Consider the following 23,920-nt stretch of genomic DNA (forward strand, 5'->3'; position numbering starts at 1 on the left):
TAGATGTGAGGGGCTGTGCTTTGGGGGCAGCTGCTTCGCAGGAGAGTATAGTTTTCAGCATGCAGTGAACCACACTCCGCTGCAGAGAGGCCCTGATGCCTCAAGAGCAATTCTAGGAAGAGTATGACACGCCCACAGCATCCATGAAAGACTTGGATCTTCGGAAAATGCCTCAGGCCTCCAAACCAGAGGCAGAAACACGCAGAACTAGCTGGGGTGACTTGCTCATCAGATGTCCTGAGGGGATAGAGTTTTCACAGCCTATAATAACACAACTTACTTCATCTCCACATTTAATGGGAGACTAAAGAAGAATTCTCATGCCTTCCAATCCCTACCCTCGCTGAGAGCATTTACTATGAGGAAAAAGAAAAACAAATAGCTCTTGGGGGAAAAAACAACAATTACAACACTTGGATCATACTTACCTAAAAGTAATTTAGGAAAATTTGATGTTTCAATATTATGATAATATACTATTGATGTTGTAGTGGCAACAAATCCCATCACGGCCGGCATGAAGAGGTGGAGATGTCGCGACTCGCGCCGTCTACAGAGAGCGGGACAGTATCAGTGTCTACAGCTGATGGTTCCAGACAGCGTCACATTTTGTTTCCAACTTTTTCATTAAAACGTTCTCTCAGCAATATTTAAAATACAGAATGAGGTATTTTATATACAGAATGCTACGAGAATATACAAGGAAGATTACATTGGGAGACATAATTCTGCTGAAAAGACTTACCCTCACATGGAGGGTTGGGTAAATACAGCTAAACAAGATGTTACAATGCTTACAACAAAAGCAAATGTATAACAATTCCTATACTGAAGGGCAGAACTGCTGAAATAATTTAACACCTGAAGCAAGTAAAAACAATCAGCTGAATATGAACTCTACTGTATGTTAAAGTACATTTATTCTTTTGATAGTTTTCCCAAACTTTATGGCCTTCAGTGGCTTCTCCATTTTCATTAATTCATTCAACACATATGTGTTTGCTGGTCCAGACACTATTAGATTGTGGGATGCAACAGTGAACAAGACAAGATGTAGTGTCTGTGGTCACAAAGTCTACAGTCTATTGAGAAGAACAATAGGAAATAGGGAATTATAACACAGGTGAAGGGACTGGGAATGCATGCAAGGCTAGTGCCTGAGACAGAGAAAGCCTTGAGAAAGGAGTGACTTCTAAACTGAGACCTTAAGAAGAGGAATTGCTCCTTAGAGGAAGTAGAGGAAGACTGTTCCAGGAAGAGGGTCTAGATACGTCCAAGGGTACTACTACAAGCAATTCAGTGTGGCTGCAAGGACACAAGACTTCATTCTGAGGGCAATAAAGAGCTTCAGGTGGATTGGAAATATGCCAGGACAGATGTGCATGGTAGACAGCCCTCAAGTCCATCTGTATTAATAATACCATACAGTTAAACATTTACATTTTCTCAAATTATTGAAATATACTGGTACACAAACGGTATAGAGAAGGAAGTAAATAGTTCAAGAGTGAAGGAAAGAGGAAGATCTGGGAAGGTCATTTCAGAAAAGGTATAGTTGACAATGAGAATTGAAATATAAAAAGGAAGCCACTAGTCAGGAAAGCGGTGGAAGAGCACTTAACAAACAGGGAACAGAATGTGTAAAATTCCAAGTAGTTTAGTGTTCTTTAAATAGTAAGTTTGAGATCAGTTGTATTATGAAAGGCATTGTATGCCATGGTAAGGAGCTAAAATCTAATCTTGCAGAAAACAGAAATACTTTAACAGGAAACTGGTAGAATAAGATTAGGGTTTTAGAGACAGATCAATCTGGTAGTAGTGTGGATGATGGAGTTGGTATACTGTGTGTGTCTGAGGTGAAGAGAGAGACACAGAAGGAAAGTAGTTAGTAAACTATGGGGAGAGGCCAGGTGAGAGATGATGAAAGCCTGAGTTGAGCTTTGCCAGCAGTAACATGAAGGAGATAATACAGTCTTTTGACAGTCTTTTTCTCCCTCCTCTTTGGACCACAGTAAGCCTTAGAAGAGTCACTTTTGGAGTAGGGTAACTTAGAGGTTAGAGTGATGAGACCTTTACATGGAGAAGTAATTTGCATGTATGAGTTAGGAAGGTGTTTTGCAGGTATGTTACAGGCTTACTTTAAACCATTTCACTTATGTTCCTAAGTAACTGTAATTTAATGTTGGTAGGATAGCAAATTATGAATAGCTTTAATTGTATGTTTAAAGTCATATGTTCACTTGGAAAAGACTGTCAAAATGAACAGGACTTAGCGTTAGGGTATGAGTGTGACGGTGATGGAGATGTAGAGAACAATTCTCAGGGGGCTTGGGCAGATGGTGATAAGATTTTAAGAGGAAGAGCCCATTGGAGAGAGGAATGTGTGGATTGTGAAGGTGTCTAATAAACACGCAAAAGAAGATGCCTAAAAGGCAAGTGTATGTGGAGATCTGGAACATAATCAGGGACATTTGGAGTTATTAATACAAAGAGGGTAATGAAAATGTGATAGTACTATGATAGTGTAAGAGCTGGCTTAAAAACCACCCACCTCCTCCCAGAAACAGTTCAAATAATCAAAGAGAAAAAGTAGGAAATAAATAGTTCATCGTTACAGAAATTAAGAAATGCTTCTAATACTCTTTAATTATTGAAGCAAAGAAAGAATCAGAAGGTCACTTAATATTTAGAAAATTTAAAAATGAGCACACTACCCATCAAGGCCTATGAAATGTGGTCAAAACCATACCCAGAAGAAAATTATAATCTTAAACATATTCAATAAGAAATTATTATAATAAATAAATTAAGTAGTCAATTCAAGAAGTTAGAAAAAGAATAACAAACAGTAAGGGAGGCAACAATAAAGGATTAATAAAGATAGCAGAAGCTACAGGAAGGGTTATATTTACTTTATTTCTTTATTAGGAATTTAATATGTTTCTTAACCATACTAGTATTTTTATTAAGATTTCTATCACATTGTAACTGCTCTACTTACAATGTAGTATAGTTTTTGAGTGTCCCAAAACCCTATTCTTTCCTTTAACCTCTATTATTTTTAGAGAAAAATTTGCAGACTTAAGTGTTTTGGTAGAAGCATAAATATCCCATTATAGCAGAAAATCTTTAGTCAGAAAGTTAGAGAGAAAACCAAAAACTATATAGCACAGAAAACAAAAGAACAATTTCAAAAAAAGAGAAAATGATAGAAATGAAAACCTAAATGAAAACACAATAATAGTGAAGATTTTAATTTACACTTTTCGAATTTGATGGATTAAATAATATAAAAATAATGAACACACAGGACTGTAGCAATACAATGAGTAAACTCAATACAATTTTGTCTCCTATAAAGAATATATATTATTTCTTAATACTCATTAATTACTTATAAAATGATGGAATATTTGACTATAATGAAGATGTTAATGTCCCAGAAGGTATTCATTTAATAAATTACATGCTCTAATAATAAACCAATCAAATCAGATTAAAGAGCAAACTGAAAATGATTCCTAGACCTAGGAGAGTATCTCCACCAGAATCACAAATTATTTAGATAGAAATAAAAAAGAGAATACTTCTTAGGAAAACCGGTGCAAAACAAGATGTTTCAAAAGAAAAATTAAAAGCTTTAATATTTGTATTACTAAAAAGGAAAATCAAATATTCAATCAGGAAAGCCTGTGCATTGTTTCACTAATTATAATGGGCATTTGTGATATTTTAGGTAAAAAACAGTTCTTAAAATTTTGTTTAAAAAACAAAAGAAAGAAGGAAACAAGGCATGATCAGAGGTGTCAAATATAATAAGTATGTTAAAGAGGAAAAGATGTCCGTGAAGGCATCATTAATGTTCTCTGGGATACTTGTAGAAGCAGTTTCCGGAATAGGACAAGGCATGAGAGAAAGCAAACAAAATCTTTGGGTTCAGAAGTAACTGGAAGATGTCTTTTGGAGAGTCCTGGATGAAAAGGGGAAGGAGAAGAGTCTGCAGCAAAAGAATGGGAGAGGGTAGCACAAGATCAAAGGTGTATTTCTGCTTGTTTTTAGCATGGGTCTCTTATATCACTAGGGCTATAAAAAAAGTTTCCGTCGTTAGCACATGTCCTCATTGTTAGCTCAGCCTCTGTCCTAAGTCTCTGACTGAATCTACACATCAACCATGAGGCTGGAAAGGAGGACTCATCCTTGCCCACACGATGTCAAGCTTTTAGGACACATGGGACTTCCACTATATACAAGTACATAAAAACATGGAGAGTTAGCCTGTATGTTAAGGGAATAAAAAAATGAAGACTAGAATTGGATATGCTAATAAAATATAATACAAAAATGCCAAAGAGTTGTAAGCAATTCTCAATAACAGCCAATAAGCTTCTAAATGCTTGGAGAGGCGACATATCTTAGGGTCTCCGATTTTCCTTTCAATCAGAAACTAACATGTGCACATATATGCAAAGAACTGTCATAAAACATTACAAAATAGATGGCTCCATGACAAAATTCTTGAAGTTTCATTCCTTGTTAACTGCGACAGAAAAACGTAAACCTCAGGAGAGGTTCTTATTCGATAAGAGGAAAACGATTTTCAAAACTTTCTGTTTTAGACTTTAAAGATCTTTTCATATCAATTCTTCAATGAAAGATATACCATTTAGTGTAATTTTGTAATCGAAATTTTCCTATTACTTGAGTTTATTTTCTGTTACTATGTGATAAAAATATTTCTCCCACATTATGTTCAAGTTCAATAGAATTCATTACATTCTAACTGCCTAATACAAACTTCTTCTTTCATAAGAATGACAAAATTCCTTCAAAAATAGAGGATTCATGACAAATGCTGATTTTGAAATAGTTATGTGCTTTGCCTCAATTTGTAGCTGTATCCTCACTGGTTCTCAGACTCCTTTAATGCCTGCCTCATCTATCTTTCCTATTTGACAAAGTAAACTGAAATATCTGAGAACTGGGTATATATATTTATACATAAATATATAACCATTGGAGCTACATGTTAAAATAGACAATCTTTCTTGCTATTTATATCTATTTTGAAAGATAAGGTAAACGCCAAAATGTTTAAAAAGAGAGAATTTTCGGCCAGGGCTTTGTAGACAAAGGAGTGAAGAAACAGAAAGCACAGCAATGAGCACAAGCCCCAGAGATCCGAACTTGTATTATCAGAGAAAGGATGCAGCACCACAAAAATACAGACAACATACATGGTGATCGTATAAAACGGGTGGCAGCTGTGGCACCTAATAAGTTATAACCAAACAGTTAAGGCTGACTTGGTACGTTACACTCTTAACTGCTGTCCATAGCAACGTACCCACTAGGATTGTATAATCCCATTAACTAAGTGCAGTCACTTACGAATCTGAAACGATGCCTTCTGCTATTTCACACACATGCACAAATAGGAGGGCAAACGTAAGAATCCATCTCAGGTTGTGTCCAGGAAAATGAAGCCACGTATTGTGATGAATTTGTACTTTTGAGCTTTGACTCCCCCACCCTGAAAAAGGTAAAGAGATAAACAAAGGATCAATTAGAATCATGGAAATAATTTACATTGTGGTATGCTGGGTGGCAGTGGGGTCCTGAAACCTTATTCCTTTCTAGGATAGCAATAGAAATCCTGGGCTATTTTCATTATGTTAAAAAAAAAAAAAGAACAACTTCAATTAATGTTTCCAACACTGCCTAGGTTAACACGTTAACATTTGTTGCCTTGCTTAGGAATAACAAACTCTGGATGACAACCTGGTTATCTCATGCTCATTAAGCTCTTACTGACAGGTCTCTGATTCACTCCAAAGAAAAATAAATTAATGATGATATTAATAAAAGCTATTTGGAGTCTCAAATCTTTCAAAAGATGGGATCTGTGGGAGGACTGACCGAAAAAAAAACCCCATACTTGGTGATGAAATATAGGACCCATTGGTTGAGTCAACTCTTAATCATATGCATATCATGCAAGAAAAATGATAACCTATGACCCGGCCAGCACTATTCAGCAGTGCTAGTGGTATTTTCTCAAAGAAAGCTAAAGTGTTGTTGATTGACAAGCTTGTAAGGAGGCTCAGGAACATTATAGGTTCACCCTTAGTTGCTCACTGAAGAAAAGAACTAGTTACCAGATTACGTTTTAGTAAAAATTTTGATGGTTTCCCCTCAAAAACACAGAGTAATGTCAACTCATATATGAGGTGCTAAGAAAGGACCCCACTCTTGTCTCTTTTGTCACCGTCATTTTCTCAATTTTTTGACTATAGAGAAACCCCACATACTTCAAGAATGAATGGGGTTGTGCACTAAAAGTACTGAAGGAAGAAATTTCTGTATTTCTGGACAAAAGGGACCCCTAAAGCAGTCTTTGAAAAGAATACTAATTCATATCTTAGTTGTTCATTATTTGAAAATTAGTTACATTTCACATATTCTACTAGAATTTATGCTGTAAATTCCTGCAGGTAAACTCTGTCTTTTTTTGCAACATTGCCATTTTCCTTATGCCTGATACTTCTTTGAGATTTATTTATGATTTCTCACTAACTCAAGTAGCCAGTGTTATGGATCAGTAGTCTGCATTTTTCTCCACCATTTCCCTTTGACAATGTTAATTCCAATTCCACTTGATTCAAATACCCTTTTGCCAGCCACTGTGTTCCCTGCTAGAGATGCAAACAGGACTGTAATAATAATTGCTCTCAATAAGTTAACTGGATGTCAAAAAGGAATTATTAACTGTAAAATTGCAATAAAAAACAATGTTCTACTTTTGGCCAAAAGGCATTCTTAATGTCCTACAAATGCCACCACACATACAACAAGAAGTCCTGGTCCCAATATATTTAATGTCTATGCATTTGTTTGACATGAATAACTATGTACCAAGAGTTATGTTGGCCTCTGCATAATATATGTCATATAACAGAAATCCTTTGGTCACTGTTAGAATGCTAGGTGCATAGTAATCCCTCAGTTAAGACTTGTACAATGAAGAAATAAAAGCTTACAAATTATTTTTAAACATTTCTTTAAAGCCGATCCTTAAATTATGCTTGCTTGCTTTTTTTTTTTTTTTTTTTTTTTTTTTGCGGTAGGTACGCGGGCCTCACTGCTGCGGCTTCTCCCGTTGCAGAGCACAGGCTCCGGACGCGCAGGCTCAGCGGCCATGGCTCACGGGCCCAGCCTCTCCGCGGCATGTGGGATCTTCCCGGACCGGGGCACAAACCCGCGTCCCCTGCATCAGCAGGCGGACTCTCAACCACTGAGCCATCAGGGAAGCCCCTATGCTTGCTTTCTTAACAGAACAGTCTGATTGTTTTCTCATTTATTTTTATGAGCAAAATCATGCATGGGAATATTAAGCACCAAATTCAAAATAGTGGTTACCTCTTTTGAAAGGACAGGAACATAGGATGCAGGAAGAGTAAGAGGATAAGGACATGGTATTCATACTTTTAGATTCCTTACAGTGAGGGTGGTAAAGTCAATAAATGTTTATTACATTAATCTCTGTCATTTTTATACATGAAAAATATTTTATAATTTTAGAAGGTCTATTTTGGTTGTTTTGGAAAAGTTATACAAATTATACATAATCGCTCTAAATAATCGTATTTTGTGTGGATATATATATGTAAACTACAAAATAATAGGGAAAACTATATTTTTACCTTCTTCCTAAATAGTTTGCACATGTACTCTTTCTACCTGAAACTCACCCTATTTTTTACTTGCATGCTCTGTATCTTTCAAGTCCCCAAACATGTCACTCCATGCATTGTCCCCACCAGCCCCAAAGAGAGTTAGTTGCTCTGGTAGGCAAACGCCCAGGATAATTTGTTCCTGTATCTGTAAATGCGCTTACAAGGTGGTGTTGGCATTTCTCTTCACTTTCTGACACACTTGTTTCACTGGAAAATTCCTGTGAATATTCCAGGCAAGTACTGTGTTTTACCCATTTTTCATTCTCTTCACCTAGCACAAAGCAAGCACTCACCAAATACTTTTGATCTATCTCACATAATTCTCTTTTCCTCTTTTTAAAAAACTGCTGCTACTTGAAGTCCATTTCTAAGAAGGCATATGACTTCTACTTTATCTATAGAATATCAAACGCCAAAAACATAAGTAATTGGAAAACGAAATACTTGCTTGTTCTTTTCCCACAGACTTACATGCTAGTTCTCGTGCTGGAGAAATTACATCAACATTATACCAAATCTCAGCCATTAACAAGACTCTTCTTATAAATGCTAGGTGATGAACTGTAGGACAGTAGGTTACTTACCAATAAACAATATTGGAAAAGTGATAAACAACAGGAAGACGTGAGGGACCAGGTTGAGGGCATCCACAAAACAGGGATTTTGCAACACACCATCATAGATATTATATGAAGAAATATTGTTACCACAGAATGAAAGGCTCATTTCTTCTTATATAGTTTACTCTAAAAGGAAGAGAAAGGAGGAAAAGCCTCTTATTATGAAATTCTCCTTCATTAAATTATAGACTTAAAGAGGTGTTATATCATAAAATTAACGCCCTTTATCTTTGCAGTTGAGGAAATAGAAAACTCTATGCCAAAGTTATTCAAGATTTACTTATAAAGGCCTTATACCTTCCATAAGATCCACTTTTCAATAGGTTTTTTATCCAGATTAAAATATTCCATTTTAACTTGGAAAATACATAATAATTGATATCTACCAATAGTGGTAGCTCAAAGGAGTGTTTGTCTAAATAATCAAAAACCAAAAATGGTTGTTTATCAAGAAAAAGGGGGAAAAACGAAACTGACTGGAAAGTCAAAATGGTGTAATATCAAATCCTTTCCCATGGTTATTCATTGAAAATGCTTTCACAACTTCAGCTGGACACAATTTACTGCAACATTTCATCCATTGCAGGAAATAGTAATACAAAGAGACCAACTGGGAGGCAACCAGCACACAGCCTTTTTCTGAACAATAGAAAAATCAAGTGTTTAAGACTAATTAAATATAATTCAAGTGACAAGTTAATGAAACTACTCAGGTCAAAGGGTCACAGCCTATTCTTACATGAAATGCATCCTACTCAAGTTTTGAAACAAAGGATGCCTTTTTATTGGAAAGCTCTATTCCATTAGAGGAGAAGTGGACAAGCTTAGAGAAGAAACAGGTCAAGATGACACACGGTTTTCTTAGCCATTGTTGGGATTCTGGCTTCTACTCTGAATGAAATGGAGCCACCGAGAGGGTGGAGATCAGAGGAGTGACAAGCTCTGACTTACAACATTTTCAATGAATTCTTACTGCTGTGCCGACACATGGTCTAAGAGCGAGGGTCTATTTCATCAAATGTGAAATGCCAGCAAGACTTTTAGCATTCGGAAAATTTCTTTTATGTCTACTATTTATTTAACACCTACTAAATTCTGGGAACTTTGCATACATTATTTAAGCCCTCAGAACAATGAAGCAACGTTTGTGGAGCTCTTCATATTTTACAGAGGATGCTATTGGTGTTCAGAGAGGTTCAATAACTTGCCAACCAGTAGAGTAGCCAGAATCCACAGACACGTGTCTGGCTATAAACTATGTTCATCCCACTCCATCACATAGCTTCCAACCTATTTTTTCAAAGCAATCTCTTATCTATTCATATTAAAATAAGCAGCAGTTTAAGCTTTCAACCTCACTGGACTTTGTTTCTTTTCCATAATTATGTCACCTTGGATTCTGAGTTAGGTTATTCAAGCTTGGCAAAGGTTTAGATAACTAAAATAGTACCTTTTCTCTCTTTCCTTTCATTGATAATTGATTTAGTAATGGTCACGAATCATATTTTTTCCTAGAAAAAAACAAAATGTGTTATACAGAAAAGACTGGCAACAGTAGGCAAACTATTGGAGAAATCAAATTTTAAACAAAAATTTTACAAAACATATGAATAGAACAACTAGTTAGAAAGTCTGTGTATTAACAGTCTGTAAGTGGTCATATGGAATTCCTCTCATATTATTTCTGGTAACACTTTTTTTTCTTATGTTCTCTAGTCAAGACCTTTTTTCATCTTTTCCAAAAAAATGTTATATTTTTTTAAAAACTCAAGATGAAGTTATATACTTGCCAAATCCTTACCAACTGTTAAGGTTCTAAGCTAGATAAGGGAATTTTTAAAAGGACTTGAGATTTTTAAACTAGCAGTAAAAAGGAAGTTCTGAGTTTATAATTGTATGTTAGATGTATTTCTGGTAAAAATGAAGAAAACAGAAACTGAAAAATAATAGCTTGTAATGGAATTTTTAAGACTACATCCTTTACTTAATAGAAGTGATAAAAGGAAACTTTAAGTTCTCTTCATTGAAAGACATGTATAAACTGTTTCCTAGAACAAACCGGAAAATAATTTTTACTTTAGCTAGTTTTATAATCTTATCAAAAGTTATAGTATTCCAATTGGCTACATTTATAAACCTTGATATTTCATCATGATCACTGAGCCAGATGCTAAAATAGAATCTGAATTTGCAAAACATCTATATACTTCATTAACATAAGCACTGCCTGCCTGGTATTTAATCAATCCTGAAACCTACCAATTAAGTAATCTTTGGATATGTAACTGTGGAAAGAAAACATCAGAAAAGTACAACAACTTGAAAAAGTCAAAGAATATTTTTAGCCATGCACTTGATGTCTGGGACTTTAGGCCATTAATTAATTAAGTGTAAAAATACTTCTTGACGCTGACCATGCACTGGGCACTAGGAGTTCAGCAGTGCACATAACAGCAACAGTCCCTGTGGTCCTAGGCTATATAAATCAGACTAGATGTATCCCAAACATTCTTGGTATAATGTAAAGGTTATGATCCAAAAGACAGGGAAATATACAATGACATAATGGCACTAAAATGCATACTTCATACTGGTAAAGTAAAAACTTTAGAATGATGTTTTTCTACCATCATCTTAACCTCACATTTCCCCTTGGCTCCCAGCCTGTTCACTGTCTCTCTCTGCATGCCTCCTTTTTTGCTTTTTCTTCTGCCTCTTCCTCTATCCTTTTCCCCATACCCCTTAGCCTTCTCCTCCCCAACACCCAGCCTGTATGCAGCACATTCTAATAACCAGCCCTTACTACAACCCAACACGGACAAAAAGAGGGAAAAAGTAAACTTATTGCAGATCTGTTGACATTGTTTGTGTGCACCTGAGGCGTTTTATTCAATCAGGATTTTTCAACTAATTCTTAAATCTCCAATTGTCATTCAGGGTTTCCCTCCCAGGACCCAAGTTAAGTTGGGAATGCTTTGGGAAGGGTATAAATTGCTGCTCTTGCTGGATAAATGCTGTCACATGACACCTACAGCCCCACCCCTTCTGGAGCCGTCTAGTTCAGCCAACACTGAGAGGCCCCAGCATCCAGGGGGAGGGAGAGGGAAGGAGGCCAGATAGGAAGATATGACATTTTTCTCCCCACAAGCATTAACCCACAGAAAGATGTTCAACTGTTTATGATAGCTGATAGGGTTGGAGAATTTGACTGAATGAACTTTAAAGACAAACACCAAAAGTGAAACTTCAATTCTAGGGACCGTCTGTAGAGTAGAAAACGTAAAACAAAAATATTCCTTGATGACCACACTTATGATTTCATGGCAAGAATACTACCCTCAGTATTCTTATGCCTTGAAATATATTGGGTGAAGTTCCACACCCTCAGGATTTATAACATTTGGATTCAGTTGATGAATATAAAGTAAATAAGTGAAAACTAGCACTCTTTTCTGTTCACCCAGCAGACAGTGTCAGTTCTGATGGGACAGCAATCCCAGAGAATTTAACATGCTGGAAACACCTGAAGAAAACATGCTAAATGCAATATAAAAAGCTTGCATTCTCACACACAAAATAACTCATTCTTCAGTTATTCAGAGATTAACCAAATTATGATGTGAGACACAAACACAACATTTTAAAGAACTTACTCAAGGCTTTATCATCACCTAGGGTATGCTCAGGATCAGATCACTTAGGAAAACAAATGTAATTAAGTTATTTGAAGTTATTCAGTCCATGGTTCATAAAATACGAAGTAAAAGACATCTGTCTGTCTATCTATGTATGAATGACAGATCCAAGTAGAAAATCACAAGCAAAAAAGTCCCGACTTCTGATTTAATGCCTGAGCTGAAGCACCCATCGAAGTTCTACTGCATACCAAAGGAAATGTTGGAACAACTCAGCAGATAAGATTTCTTACACAGACACTCCAGTGATTCTTTTTTTTTTTTTTTTAAATCCCACACTGGACAAATAAAGCAACAAATAAATACCTTGGGCAATCGCTTGATGCTGCTTCAAACCCCTACTGGCGCACTTGCACTACCTTCGGAACACCGGCTTCCTACACTGTCTTAAGTGTAAATTTAAAAGCAGGACGCAGAACTCCTATAAATCAAAGAGGAACACAAATTAAAGCAGATGGAAAGTTACCTCATGAACAAGACGGAAATGTCTGAGAGGGAAAAAAAAAAATGGAATAACTCCTTTCACTACATCCAGTTGGTTTAAGCAGGAGCCGACCAGAGTGTTCTAAGTAAAGCTGGAAACCTGATCTCCACGCCCTCTCTTTCCCGGCTGGGGCCCGGTCCCTTCATCCTAGAAATAGCGACGGCGAAGGCGAAGCGCCGCGAGAGTGCGCGGGAGCCTTCTGGTTGCCGAAAGATTAGATCAAAATCGACAGCTGAGAGTTTTCTGTAAAATTCTGAAACGCTATTTATGTAGAAGACACGGACTCACTTGCTCCGAAGGCAGCGTTTCCTCCCCTGGCCGATGCACGCCGGGCGCCGAGCGGATTATTTTTAGGGTAGTGGGAGATCAGCTGCTGCCTCCTATCGAGTTTCTCAACTGCACAAACTGCTCTGGGCTGGGGCGGACGCGGCGACTCCGAGGCAGGAAACTGGGAAGAAGCCCCGAGCGAACGCCGCGCCTGGGACTGGAGACCCTCCCCACCCCCGCTCGGCCCAGCTTTCCGCCGCGGAGCGGCAAACTTGGGGCGCGCGAGACAAGGATTTTAAGTAATGTGCGTCTCCCCAATTCATTAGACGCCTAAACTTAACAATCTACGATTCCGTTATCCCCAGAGTCGAGTTTCCCAACGTTAAAACACGCAAGGTCACTTGCACTTGTAATTTTTTTTTACCCCAGGCTCTGTATGCGCCCTTGTATTAACCACATAAAGAAGCGGATTTGGGGGTTTCACCATTTTCCCCCTGAGCGGACCGGGGAAAGGAAGGGCTCATTCCACACGGAGGAAACGGCTGCCAGGCTGTATCCTTGCGTGGGAATGTCTCGCTTGAGCAACGCAAGCTCAAGCCGAATAATCGCCCCAGTGCCCCGGGAAACCTGGTGACTCCTCTGGACCAGTCGCCGCGCTCCCGAAGGGCGATCTTTAACCCTTGCCCCCCGAAAGTGGGGCTTTGGCTTCCCACGGGTTTACAATCAGTTCCCCTCACGCTTGTTCCCGACCAGAGAGATCATTAAGTCTCAAGGAGATAACGTGTTTAAAATACAAACACGCCACAAGAACTCCCCAACCCGGACGCAAGCAGTAAATTTTGCCCCGGGCAACCCTCTGTAATTAACACTTGTTTTTATCAGGGGTCAGTCAACGTGAAATAACCATTGTTTTCGTCAACTGTCCTGATCTGAGAAAGGATGGTCAGCGCAGAGGGCTGGTGCCTCCGAGGCTCTGTGCGCGACCCCCGAGGAGCACCACTCCAGGCCCGCGGGCAGCCGGAGCCGGTCCCCAGACCCCAATCCCAAACCCCGGCGGCCGCTCCGACTCTGGGTCGAGCCGCCCCTCGCCCTGCCAGCCCCGGGCTTTCCCGGCGGGCGCCTCCCTCTCGGAAGGTCGCTGCTTTCCCGGGTGAGGCCCGGCCTCCTCGGCCAGCGACTGAAGCCGGGAGTCGCGGCCGCTAGGGGTCTGCGGGGCCTCGTGGGGTGGCACCGGGAGGGTCCCGGAGACTCTGGGCCCGCGTACTTTGAAAACGTGGCTACTGCACCCTGGAGCTGTTTGTCGCGACGCAGGCGCAGGTAGAAAGCGCGCTTCCAGGATGGGGGTGCCGGGACTGTGGCCTGAACCGTGGCGACCCCGTGAGCAAGCCAGAAGGGAGACCAGAGGCTCCCAGCGCGTCTAGGAAGAGAGAACTGGAAATAAGGGGTGCAGATAATCCCCAGATACAGACTCTTGAGTGTGACCACACAAAGTCAAGTTGACTTTGAGATTTCATATATATATATATAGATATATATATCTAACAAATATTTATATTTCTTAGATATGTATAGCTAACAAAGATACATATATATATAACAAATAAGGTCATTTGTTACGATTAAAAGTCATGCTTTAAAAAATTTTTTTCTTAAGTCAAACTTTGGGAAGTATGGAAAAGTATAAGGGTGACCAATATAAGCCCTCAAACTTATAAAACTACTGAAAACATTTAGTTATATTTTAACAAAAACAAAACAAGTGTAGTGTTAAAAAGCATGGATCCAGGAGCCAGCCTGCTGTCAAATCCCGCTACCCTACTAGTTAGCTCAGAGACTTGGGACAAATTGTTTAATCCCTCTATCAATTTCTTCACATATTCAATGGGACGAATAAAAAAATGCATGCTTCAAGGCTTTATGTGAGGATAAATGAGGTAATCCCTTTAAAGCTCCGAGAGAGTGCCTGCCCCTTCAATAAAAGCTAAAACGTATGCTATTGTGATTATGTTTTCTATGCATATTTTATATTATTGGCAGCTGCAAAATAATTTGTCTCCTCACAGTATCTCTTAAAACAATTATTTTCTGATGGCATTTTAAAATCGTTGTAGAAATACTTTTAAATGGCTGCATCATGTTTCGTTTTGTGTCTATACCATAATTTTAAATCCATTTTCTTATTGTTCGTCAGAAAGCTGCCAGATTTTCACTACCATGGTTAATACTATGATGAACTTATTAATAAAAGTTTTTTTTTTTGTAGCAGATAGTTTCTTTAAGATACATTCTCAGAAAAGTAATTACAGGATCAAAAGTAGTAAATATTTTTAAAGCTGTAGATACAGAATGCATAACTACCTTTAGTTTGTGTAAACTCTCTCCAAACTCTACGAGATGACTTATTACACTTACACCCAAACCAGCAATGAATCTTCTTAACGTTTTTAAAAATCTTGTAATTTCACACATAACATGTTATTAACATCCAACGTTTTGCAAATGTTCATAAACTTTTGTATTCCCTCTATCAGGATCAGCTTGTTCACATACTTGTTCATCTAATGGGTTTTAATGAAGTTCCTATCATTTGCATGAACTTATAATAAGAGAGGGATATTAATCCTGTTTCATATATAGGACTAATATTTTTCCAATTTGTCATTGAAAAATGATGGTGGTTCTACCTTTACAGAAAATAAAAATAATTGTTTTTATACATTCTATACAGATTTATTAGAGCACACACCACGTGCAAGATCATGTGCACACGGAGGTCCATCGTGAGTCCGACCTGCAGGGTCTTTGCTTTCCTGGTGCTTCTTCCTAAAGGAAAGTTTACTTTGGCAAATCTGGTGCTTTTTACCACTGCGTTGTATTCCAGTGCTTTAGTTAATAAATATTGACCTTCATTTTTATTTTTTCAAGGTTTTTTAAGATTTGATTCCGGAATTTTTTGGGGCAAAAGCCATGGGATAAGAACCTAAATTCATATTTTATTTGTTACACCAACACCATTTACTGAATAATCTTTTTCCTTTGCCCTGATGTGTTATGCGACCTTTGTCATATATATATATATATATATAATTATTTTATAATAAGATCTGTTTCTGAGCTACTTGTTCTGTTCAATTAATCTGTTTTTCAGTTTTTTCTATTACTGTGATCAGATGGATATAATTATTATAGCTTTAAAGTATATTTTAACAGTGGTAGTGCCAGTCCTCTGTTTACTCTTTTCAAAATTTTCTTAGCTACTCTCTTTTGGAGATTTTATTGGAGTTTCGTTAAATCTAGGAATTAATTTATAAAGAAATGTCATGTTTTTAGTGTTCTGTCTTTTCCATTTAACTCTTCTTTTTATCTTGATATTAAATTTATATAGTTCTGTACATTTCTTGTAATGATTGGTCACACAAATTCTACATATTTGTTTTCATATTTTATACTGCTATTAAGAATACACTATTTTTTATGTTTTCAAGCTGATTATATATTTATCTTATATCCAGCCACTTTATTAAACTTTCTCAATAATCCCAGTATTGTTTTGCCATATCACCTTGACTTTCCAGAAAATATGACTTTTATCTACAGATAGCGGTATACTTGTGTTATGCACTGCATGTTTGTGTCCCCCCCCACTCCATCTTACATGTTGAAACTCTAACCCTCAATGGCATTAGGAGGTGGGGCCTTTGGGAGGTAATTTGATTTAGATGATATCATGAAGGTGGAGCTCCCATGATGGGATTCATGTCCTTATAAGAAGAGAAAGAGATAGAGCTTGCTTTCTCTGCTCTCTACCATGTGAGGACACACCAAGAAGGCAGATAGCTGCAAACCAGAGAGTGAGCCCTCACCAAGAACCAAATCTGCCGGTGCCTTGATGTTGGACTTCTTAGCCTCCACAACGGTAAGAGATAAGTGTTTGTTGTTTAAGCCTCCCAATCCATGGTAATTTGTTACAGCAGCCCAAAGTGACTAAGCCAACTTGTTTCCCTCTCTCAAATACTTACAGCTTAATTGTATTTTGTCTCTAATTTTATCAATTCTTAATTCCAGAACAGTGTTAACATTAGAAGACAAAACATTTCTGTTTTCATTAGAAATATATACAATATATTTTCAAATCAACTTTGTTAAATATAATTTTCATAAAATAAAAACCATCCATTATACATGTAAAATCTAAAATGCTTTGACATAACCATGATCCCAAAAAGATATAGAATATTTTCATTTCTCTGGGAAGTTCTTTTTTGCCTCTGGCTAGTCAGTCTCACCATCACCCACCTAGAGTAACCACTAATCTAAGGTCTATCACAAGAGATTAGTTTTGCCTATTTAGAAATGTCATATAAATGTAGTCATACAGTACAATTCTTTTGTGTCTGGCTTCTTTGGTTAAGCATAAAATTTCTGAGATTCATCCATGCTGTTGCATGCATCAGTAATTTATTCCTTTTTATTTCTGAGAACTCCATTGTATGAATATACCACAATTTGTTTATCCATTCACCTATAGATATACATTTGAGTTATTTCCAGTTTTTGACAATGATGAAGAAGGCTTCAATGAAATTCTGTAAATATAGTTTTCATCTCTTTCAGGTAAATACCAAGCACTGGATTTGCTGGGTCATATAGTAATTGTACATTTAACTTTACAGAAATTGCCAAAATGTTCTCCAAAGTGATTAAAACATTCCTTCCAGAAAAGCATGAGAGTTCCAGTTGCTCCTTAGTCTTGGCAATATTTAGTACTGTTAGTGCTTTTTTATTGTTTTTGATTTTTTCTAATTTTAAACCTCATATGGGGTGTGGAGAGTTTCCTGACTGTGGTTTTAATTCACATTTCCCTTATGACTAATGATTTTGAGCATATATTTTCATGAGTTTTTTGGTCATTCATATATCTTCTTGTGGTAAGCATAATTCTAAGATGACTTCCATGACCTTTGCTCCTGGTATTACTTCCATGATTACATTATGTTACATATCAAAGGCATTTGGCAGATGTAATTAGAGTTACTAATTACTTGACTTTAAAAATAGGTAGGTTATCCAGATGGACTTCATTTAATCACATAAGCCCTTTAAGAGCAGAGAGTTTTCACAGGCTGATAGAAGAAAAAGTCAGATCTGAGGAACAAGAAAGATTCGATGTGAAGAGATTTTCTATTGCTTATATGAAGAGACCACAGCACAAGGACTTGAGAGTAGCCTCTAGAAGCTGAACACAGTCCCCAGCCAACAACCAGCAAGGAAATAGGGACTTCATTCTTACAACCATGAGAAACTGAATTCTGCCAACAACTTGAATGAGCTTGGAAGTGGATTCTTCCCCAGAGCCTCCAAATAAGAGCCCAGTCAGTCCAACATCTTAATTCTGTCTTGAAAGACCCTAAACAAAGCATTCAGTTGAGCCCACCTAGGCTGCTGACCTACAGATATGTGCGATAATAAATGAGTATTGTTATAATCTACCTAAATTCATGGCAATATGTTATGTCACAAAAGAAAATCAATATACTTCTTTTGTGAAGTGTCTTCAAACTTTTGCCCATTTTGTTTTAATTGGTTACTTATCATATTATAAATTGTAACTTTTCTTTATATGTTCAGATACATCATTTGTCAGCTATATAATAAACTGAGAATATTTTCTGCCAGTTAGTGGCTTGCTTTTTCATTTTCTTAATGGCAATTTAAAAAAATGCTTTCATTTTGATCAAGTCCAATGATTAATTTTTGTTTATTTACTAGTTAGTGCTTTGACTTTCCTCTCTAAGAAATCTTTATCTACCCTAAAATCATAAATATTTTCTCCTACATCTTTTCTAGAAATATGAAATACAGTCATAGATTTGTGTTTAGGTCTATGGTCAATTTTTGTGTATGCTATGAGATAGAGGTTGAGATTCCTTTTCTTCATGTGTAAATTTAGTTGCTGAAAACTGTTCTGTTCCCCACTGAACTATCTTGCCACTTTTGTCAAAAATCACTTGACCAAATATAGGTTTCCTCTTGAGCTTTCTGTTCTAGTCCATTGATCCATATGTCTTACCTTTTGCCATTATCACTCTTGGTACTGTAGCTTTATAGCAAGTCTTGAAATCAGGTAGGTTAAGTTCTCCAAATTTGTTCTTCATTTTCAAGATTATTTGAGCAAGTTCAAGGCACTTTTCATTTCTGTATAAATTTTCAAGTTAGCTTGTCAATTTCTACAAAATTTTGCTGAGATTTTTATTGTGATTGTGTTGAATCTATAAATCAATTTGGGAAGAATTTGCATCTTAGCAACATTGAGTTGACCAGTCCAGGAACACAATACATCTCTCTACTTATTTAAGTCTTCTTTTACCTCTCAGACATGTTTTCAACTTTTCAGTGTAGAGGTCTTATACACAATTCAAGGAATCTATCCCAAAATATTTATGATTTTGATGCTACTATAAATAGTATTTTAAAATATCATTTTCCAGTGCTCATTACTAGAATATAGAAATGACTTTGTATCCTGCAATATTGCTAAATCCATTTATGAGTTCTAGTATTTTTACAGATCATTTAAGATTTTCTACATTCATGATTATGTCATCTATAAGTAAAGTTTTACTTCTTTCTTCCCTATCTGTATCCTGTTTCCTTTTCCTTGCCTATTGCCCTAGCTAGCACCTCCTATGAGATGTTGAATAGAAATAATGAAAGTTGATATCATTGGCTTGTTCTTAATATGAGTGGTAAAAGGATTCAGTCTTTCACTATTAAGATGTTATCTTCAGGTTATCTATAGATCTCTTTCATCAGGCTGGGGATATTTACTGCTCTTCATAGTTTGCTGAAAGAGTTTATCATAAATAGATGTTGAATTCTGTCAAATTTTTTCTGGATCTATTATGCTGGTCATATGCTTTTCTCATTTATTCCATGAATAAGCCAAAATTAATTGTTTGATTTTTTTTTTAGTATTAAACCAACCTTACCTTCCAGGGATAAATTTCTCTTGGTGATGATATTATCTTATTTTTATATATTCCTAGATTCAATTTACTAATACCTTATTTAGAAATTTTACCTCTGTCTTAATGAGGGACATTAGTCTATAGCTTTCTTTTCCTTTCTTTGTGTTTTGACTTTTGGTTTTGGGTTTGAGGGGGAGTTTTTTTTATTTGTTTGTTTTGGCAATGTTTTTATTCAGTTTTGACATCAGGATTTTGCTGGCCTCATAAAATAAATTTGAAAATGCTCCTTCCGCCTTTGTTTTCTGAAAGAATTTTGTAAGATTATTATTTTTTTCCTCAAGTTTTTTATAGAATTTAAAATTGAAGTCATGTGGGCCTGGAGTTTTCCTCGTACAATAGCTTTTATTTAAGAACTTAATTTCTTTACTAGATACGATAGTATTCAGATCTTCTGCTTCTCTTTGTATCAGTTTATATACTCTGTGCTTTTTAAGGAATTTGTACATTTAATCTAATTTCTAAATGTCTTGGCACACTGTCATTCATAATATTTCCTTAGTATCCCTTTGATGTCTGTAGGATATTTGTTGATATCCCTTTTTATTCCTGATATTGATAGTTTTCATTTTCTCGCTTTTTATTGATCAGTTTAGTTAGAGATATCTATTTATTTATTTATTTAGCTTAAAAATAATTTTGGTGCTATTGACTTTATATTTTTTTTAATTTTTTGAAATTTCTTCTTTGACTCATTGATTATCTAGAAATGTTTTAACTGCCAAATATTTAGGGACTCTCCAGATTCCTTTGAGTAGCGTTTATTTAGGTAAAACTTACATATGGTCAAATCTAATCTTTTAGGTTTACAGGTCTATGAGTGTTGACTAATATATACTGCGATGTGACTAGCACTACAACCAAGGTATAGAATCTTTCCATTACCAGCCTAATTTGGGAAAAAAGAAGGCTTAAAGTCTCCTAAGCAAAAAGATAAGCATGTACAGATGCTCAGACGCTCCTAAGACCTCGCGTGCTTGAACTATAAGTACCTTAATGTAGCATAAATAGAAATACAGTGAGCTGGAGCTGAAAGGATTGCTAGAGACTGGCTTATGATGGGCTATATTTCAAACTAAACAATGTGGAGCTTCTTCCCAGGTTTTCTAAGCAAGCATGAGATGCTGTGGTCCCTGATTTTAAAAGATCTCTCTGAATGCAATGTGGAAGGTAGATTAGTGAGGATGAGAATGGAGACAGGGATGCAAAACAGGAAGCGTTTACAGTAGTTCTGGGGGAGAGATGGTGAGGGCCTAAACTATCAGTCACAGTGGGACCGGGAACAGAAGATTCTCATGAGGTGTAATTGCCACATGCTGTAGCTTCTTTTAGCCTTAGTTCTGTTTGGCTTTTCTCTGCCACTTGGACACTCTTGACTTAGTCTTCCTTTTTGAAAACTTGCTTCCTTTAGTTTTAGCCCATCAGACTCTTCTTCTCTTTAATATCTTGCCTTTCCTCAATCCCCTTCAATGAATCCTCTTTGGCTGCTCACTCCCTAAAAGTGGGTTCCACTGTACACTCTCCTCCTTTATCACCTTCTACTCCCTCTAGGAGAGATCTTATTCATCCTCATGGCTTTAGCTAATATGGTTGTGATAATCAAAAAGCATAGACTTTTCTGAAAGTTTTGTTACTACCTGCTGTATGACCTCAGGCAAAGTTATCTTACTTCTCTGAAACTCAATTGCTTCCGTTGAAAATGGGTATGATAATGTTGTATATACTACTGTGGACTGTTGGGATGACTTAATGAAATATGTACCGAGCAAAATGTTTGCCGTGCAGAAGGCAGCCAATAAATTCCCTTAGTTATTATTTCAAGTTTGACTTCTCCAAATGGATGTCCCACAGGCATCTTTGGTAAATCCTACAATATTATCTGCCCAGCGTCTTTGTCCGAGGAATTCTCCCTTCTCTTGATCTACCTGGTTACTATAGGAGCTGCAATGTTAGTTTGTGACCCCAGCCTCCTAACCACATCTCATTTGACATTTAATGGGTACATGGCCAAAGCTAGACCAATCAAGATCTTTCCCCAATATTTTGAAATTGGAACTGAAAAGAAAAGAGAGAAAAAAGAGAGTTCAGTCTCTCCCTCAGTGACTGACTCTGATAGAAATAGAGAAAGAAGGGATGAGGAACTGCAGAGAGCAAAGACTAGAGACAGGAGAGAGTCTGGACGGTATTTGTGTCCCTTAATCTAAGCCAACAGCCTACTTCTTCTCAGATTCCTTAAGGTGTCCCAGGATTCCTGTGAGTTCCTCATTTTGCTTAAGATAACCAGCGAAGGACTCCACTATCTGTGATGGGAGAAAAATGTCCTAATAGTGCACCTCAAACTCACTATGTCAATAATTGAACTTACTGTTCCACGACCCCACACTCCTCTGATTCCCAATCTCTGTTCATGCTGCCACATCCCCTATACCATACAATTTTGACTGAATCAGCTCTCCAACACACACATTCAATTGATTATGAATGTCTCTCAGATTTACTTCATAAGTTACCTATCATATCTCTCTTCCCCATCCCACTGCTGCTGCCTTAATTCATGCTCTTCTTGTCTCTCACTGAGACTATTTTGTTACCTGCCAACTGGTGTTTCCATGGCTGAATTGTCCTCCTCCCCCTTTTCTACCACAGTTTCCAGACTTATCTTTGTAAACACGGATCTAATCATGTCACTCCTCCCCAATCCCTCAAAGTATGGTCTGCCAATGACCTGCACCAGAATGGTTGTTTAAAATGCTAATTCCTGGGCCTAATTCTGGCAAGACCTACTGGATCGGGGGAAGGGGTCTTCCAACAAGAAACCAATGTACTTTTACAAGCATCCTAGGTGATTCTCAACACTATTAAATTTGGGGAAAGAGTGATCTACTCAATAAAAGTTGAATGCTTTAGTTTGCACTCTAACTTTCCCAGTCATGTTTTTAAATATCATCCAAACACCTTATGCTCTAGGCATATGGCACACCCACTATCCATAAAGAAATCATTTTTTAAATATCTTCTAGGTCTTTGCCCTTGATTTTGCTCCACTTGTCTGAAATGCTGTTCTCTCCCTCATGCAGCTATTAAACATGGCTTCTTAATTACATTCTTTGCTCGTGGTTGTATCTTTTATTGAACTATTCTGTATTCGACTTATTTATATGTCTCTCTTCCCATGAGGTCTTGAACTCAAAAAGTTCAAAGCTAGGACTGTGTCTTCAACTCTGTAGCTTCAATATCTATTGCATTATCTGGGAAACAATAGACAATCAATGAAAATGTGTTAAAGGAATCTGAGTTTACCAGATAATTGTCCTTTCTTTTACTCTTTATTTTTCTGTTGTTACTACAGGCCAAGTGAGGCAGAAAAGAATAGAATGTAGAAGTAGGCTTCTGTGATACAACAAGGAACTACCTTGCATGGCTCTAAATAGCCCTCTCTGAGCCTGTCACCTCCAAACTGGAGAGTTCCTCATTCTAGGTGGGCTATAGTGACCACCCAAGTTCAGTGCATAACTATGAACTATTAGGAAGCAAGAGTATCCACTTGCCCATTAGGATTTATATTTGGAGCATATCGACAACACTGCCTTTACATTGGTTTGGTAGAAAATCTCAGCGATGTTAGTTTCATGAGTATTGGTTTCTTTGAGTTGGGCCAGGCAAATCTAGATATGCTGTTTATTAATATTGCCTTGGTGAAATGGAAGAAAATTAAAAGAAAAAATTATATAAATAATATCAAGGACGAATTAAAAATAATGTAGACGGAGAATGGGAAAGGGACCTCAAATCTTTATTTGTACATTAAACGTGTACTGGGATGGCGCCAACATTCTTCAGATTTAGCAAAGACATGACTGTTGGCAAATATAAATATCTCCACAATTAACAGAGAAGATTCATACTTTTGTCATTAGTTAAATGAACTACTTCAGGAAACTATACACTTTTATTTATTCGAGCTGAAAATAGTAAAACTATTTTTACTTCTAATATATAATAAAAATAAATGAATTTGCATGTTGCTAATTTGGGTACTGTAATAAATTTGATTAAATTATTTACATCTGGAGTATTTCTGACAATAGCTCATTAA

The 23,920-nt window shown here is 36.9% G+C and overlaps 1 protein-coding gene across 13 annotated transcripts in view; it reads right to left on the bottom strand.

Moving 5' to 3' along the window:
* ABCC9 (ATP binding cassette subfamily C member 9) overlaps positions 1-12,922 on the bottom strand; it is a 149,072-nt gene extending 136,150 nt beyond the window's left edge. For 10 of the 13 annotated variants that reach the window (XM_082665444.1, XM_082665434.1, XM_082665433.1 and 7 more), the window contains exons 1-6: positions 12,821-12,922; positions 12,355-12,469; positions 9,804-9,864; positions 8,318-8,479; positions 5,389-5,530; positions 429-550 (exon numbers count right to left, since the gene is read on the bottom strand). In XM_082665444.1, coding sequence (XP_082521570.1) covers positions 429-550; positions 5,389-5,530; positions 8,318-8,459 — 406 coding nt within the window. In that variant the 5' untranslated portion in view covers positions 8,460-8,479; positions 9,804-9,864; positions 12,355-12,469; positions 12,821-12,922. Of the gene's footprint in view, positions 1-428; positions 551-5,388; positions 5,531-8,317; positions 8,480-9,803; positions 9,865-12,006; positions 12,050-12,354; positions 12,470-12,514; positions 12,681-12,820 lie in introns of those variants that run through there. The other 3 variants (XM_082665438.1, XM_082665439.1, XM_082665440.1) reach the window with 3 other exon arrangements.
* Between the last annotated feature and the right edge of the window lie 10,998 nt (positions 12,923-23,920).

This window comes from Grampus griseus (genome assembly GCF_964374135.1).
Source record: "Grampus griseus genome assembly, chromosome: 11".
NCBI lineage: Eukaryota > Metazoa > Chordata > Mammalia > Artiodactyla > Delphinidae > Grampus > Grampus griseus.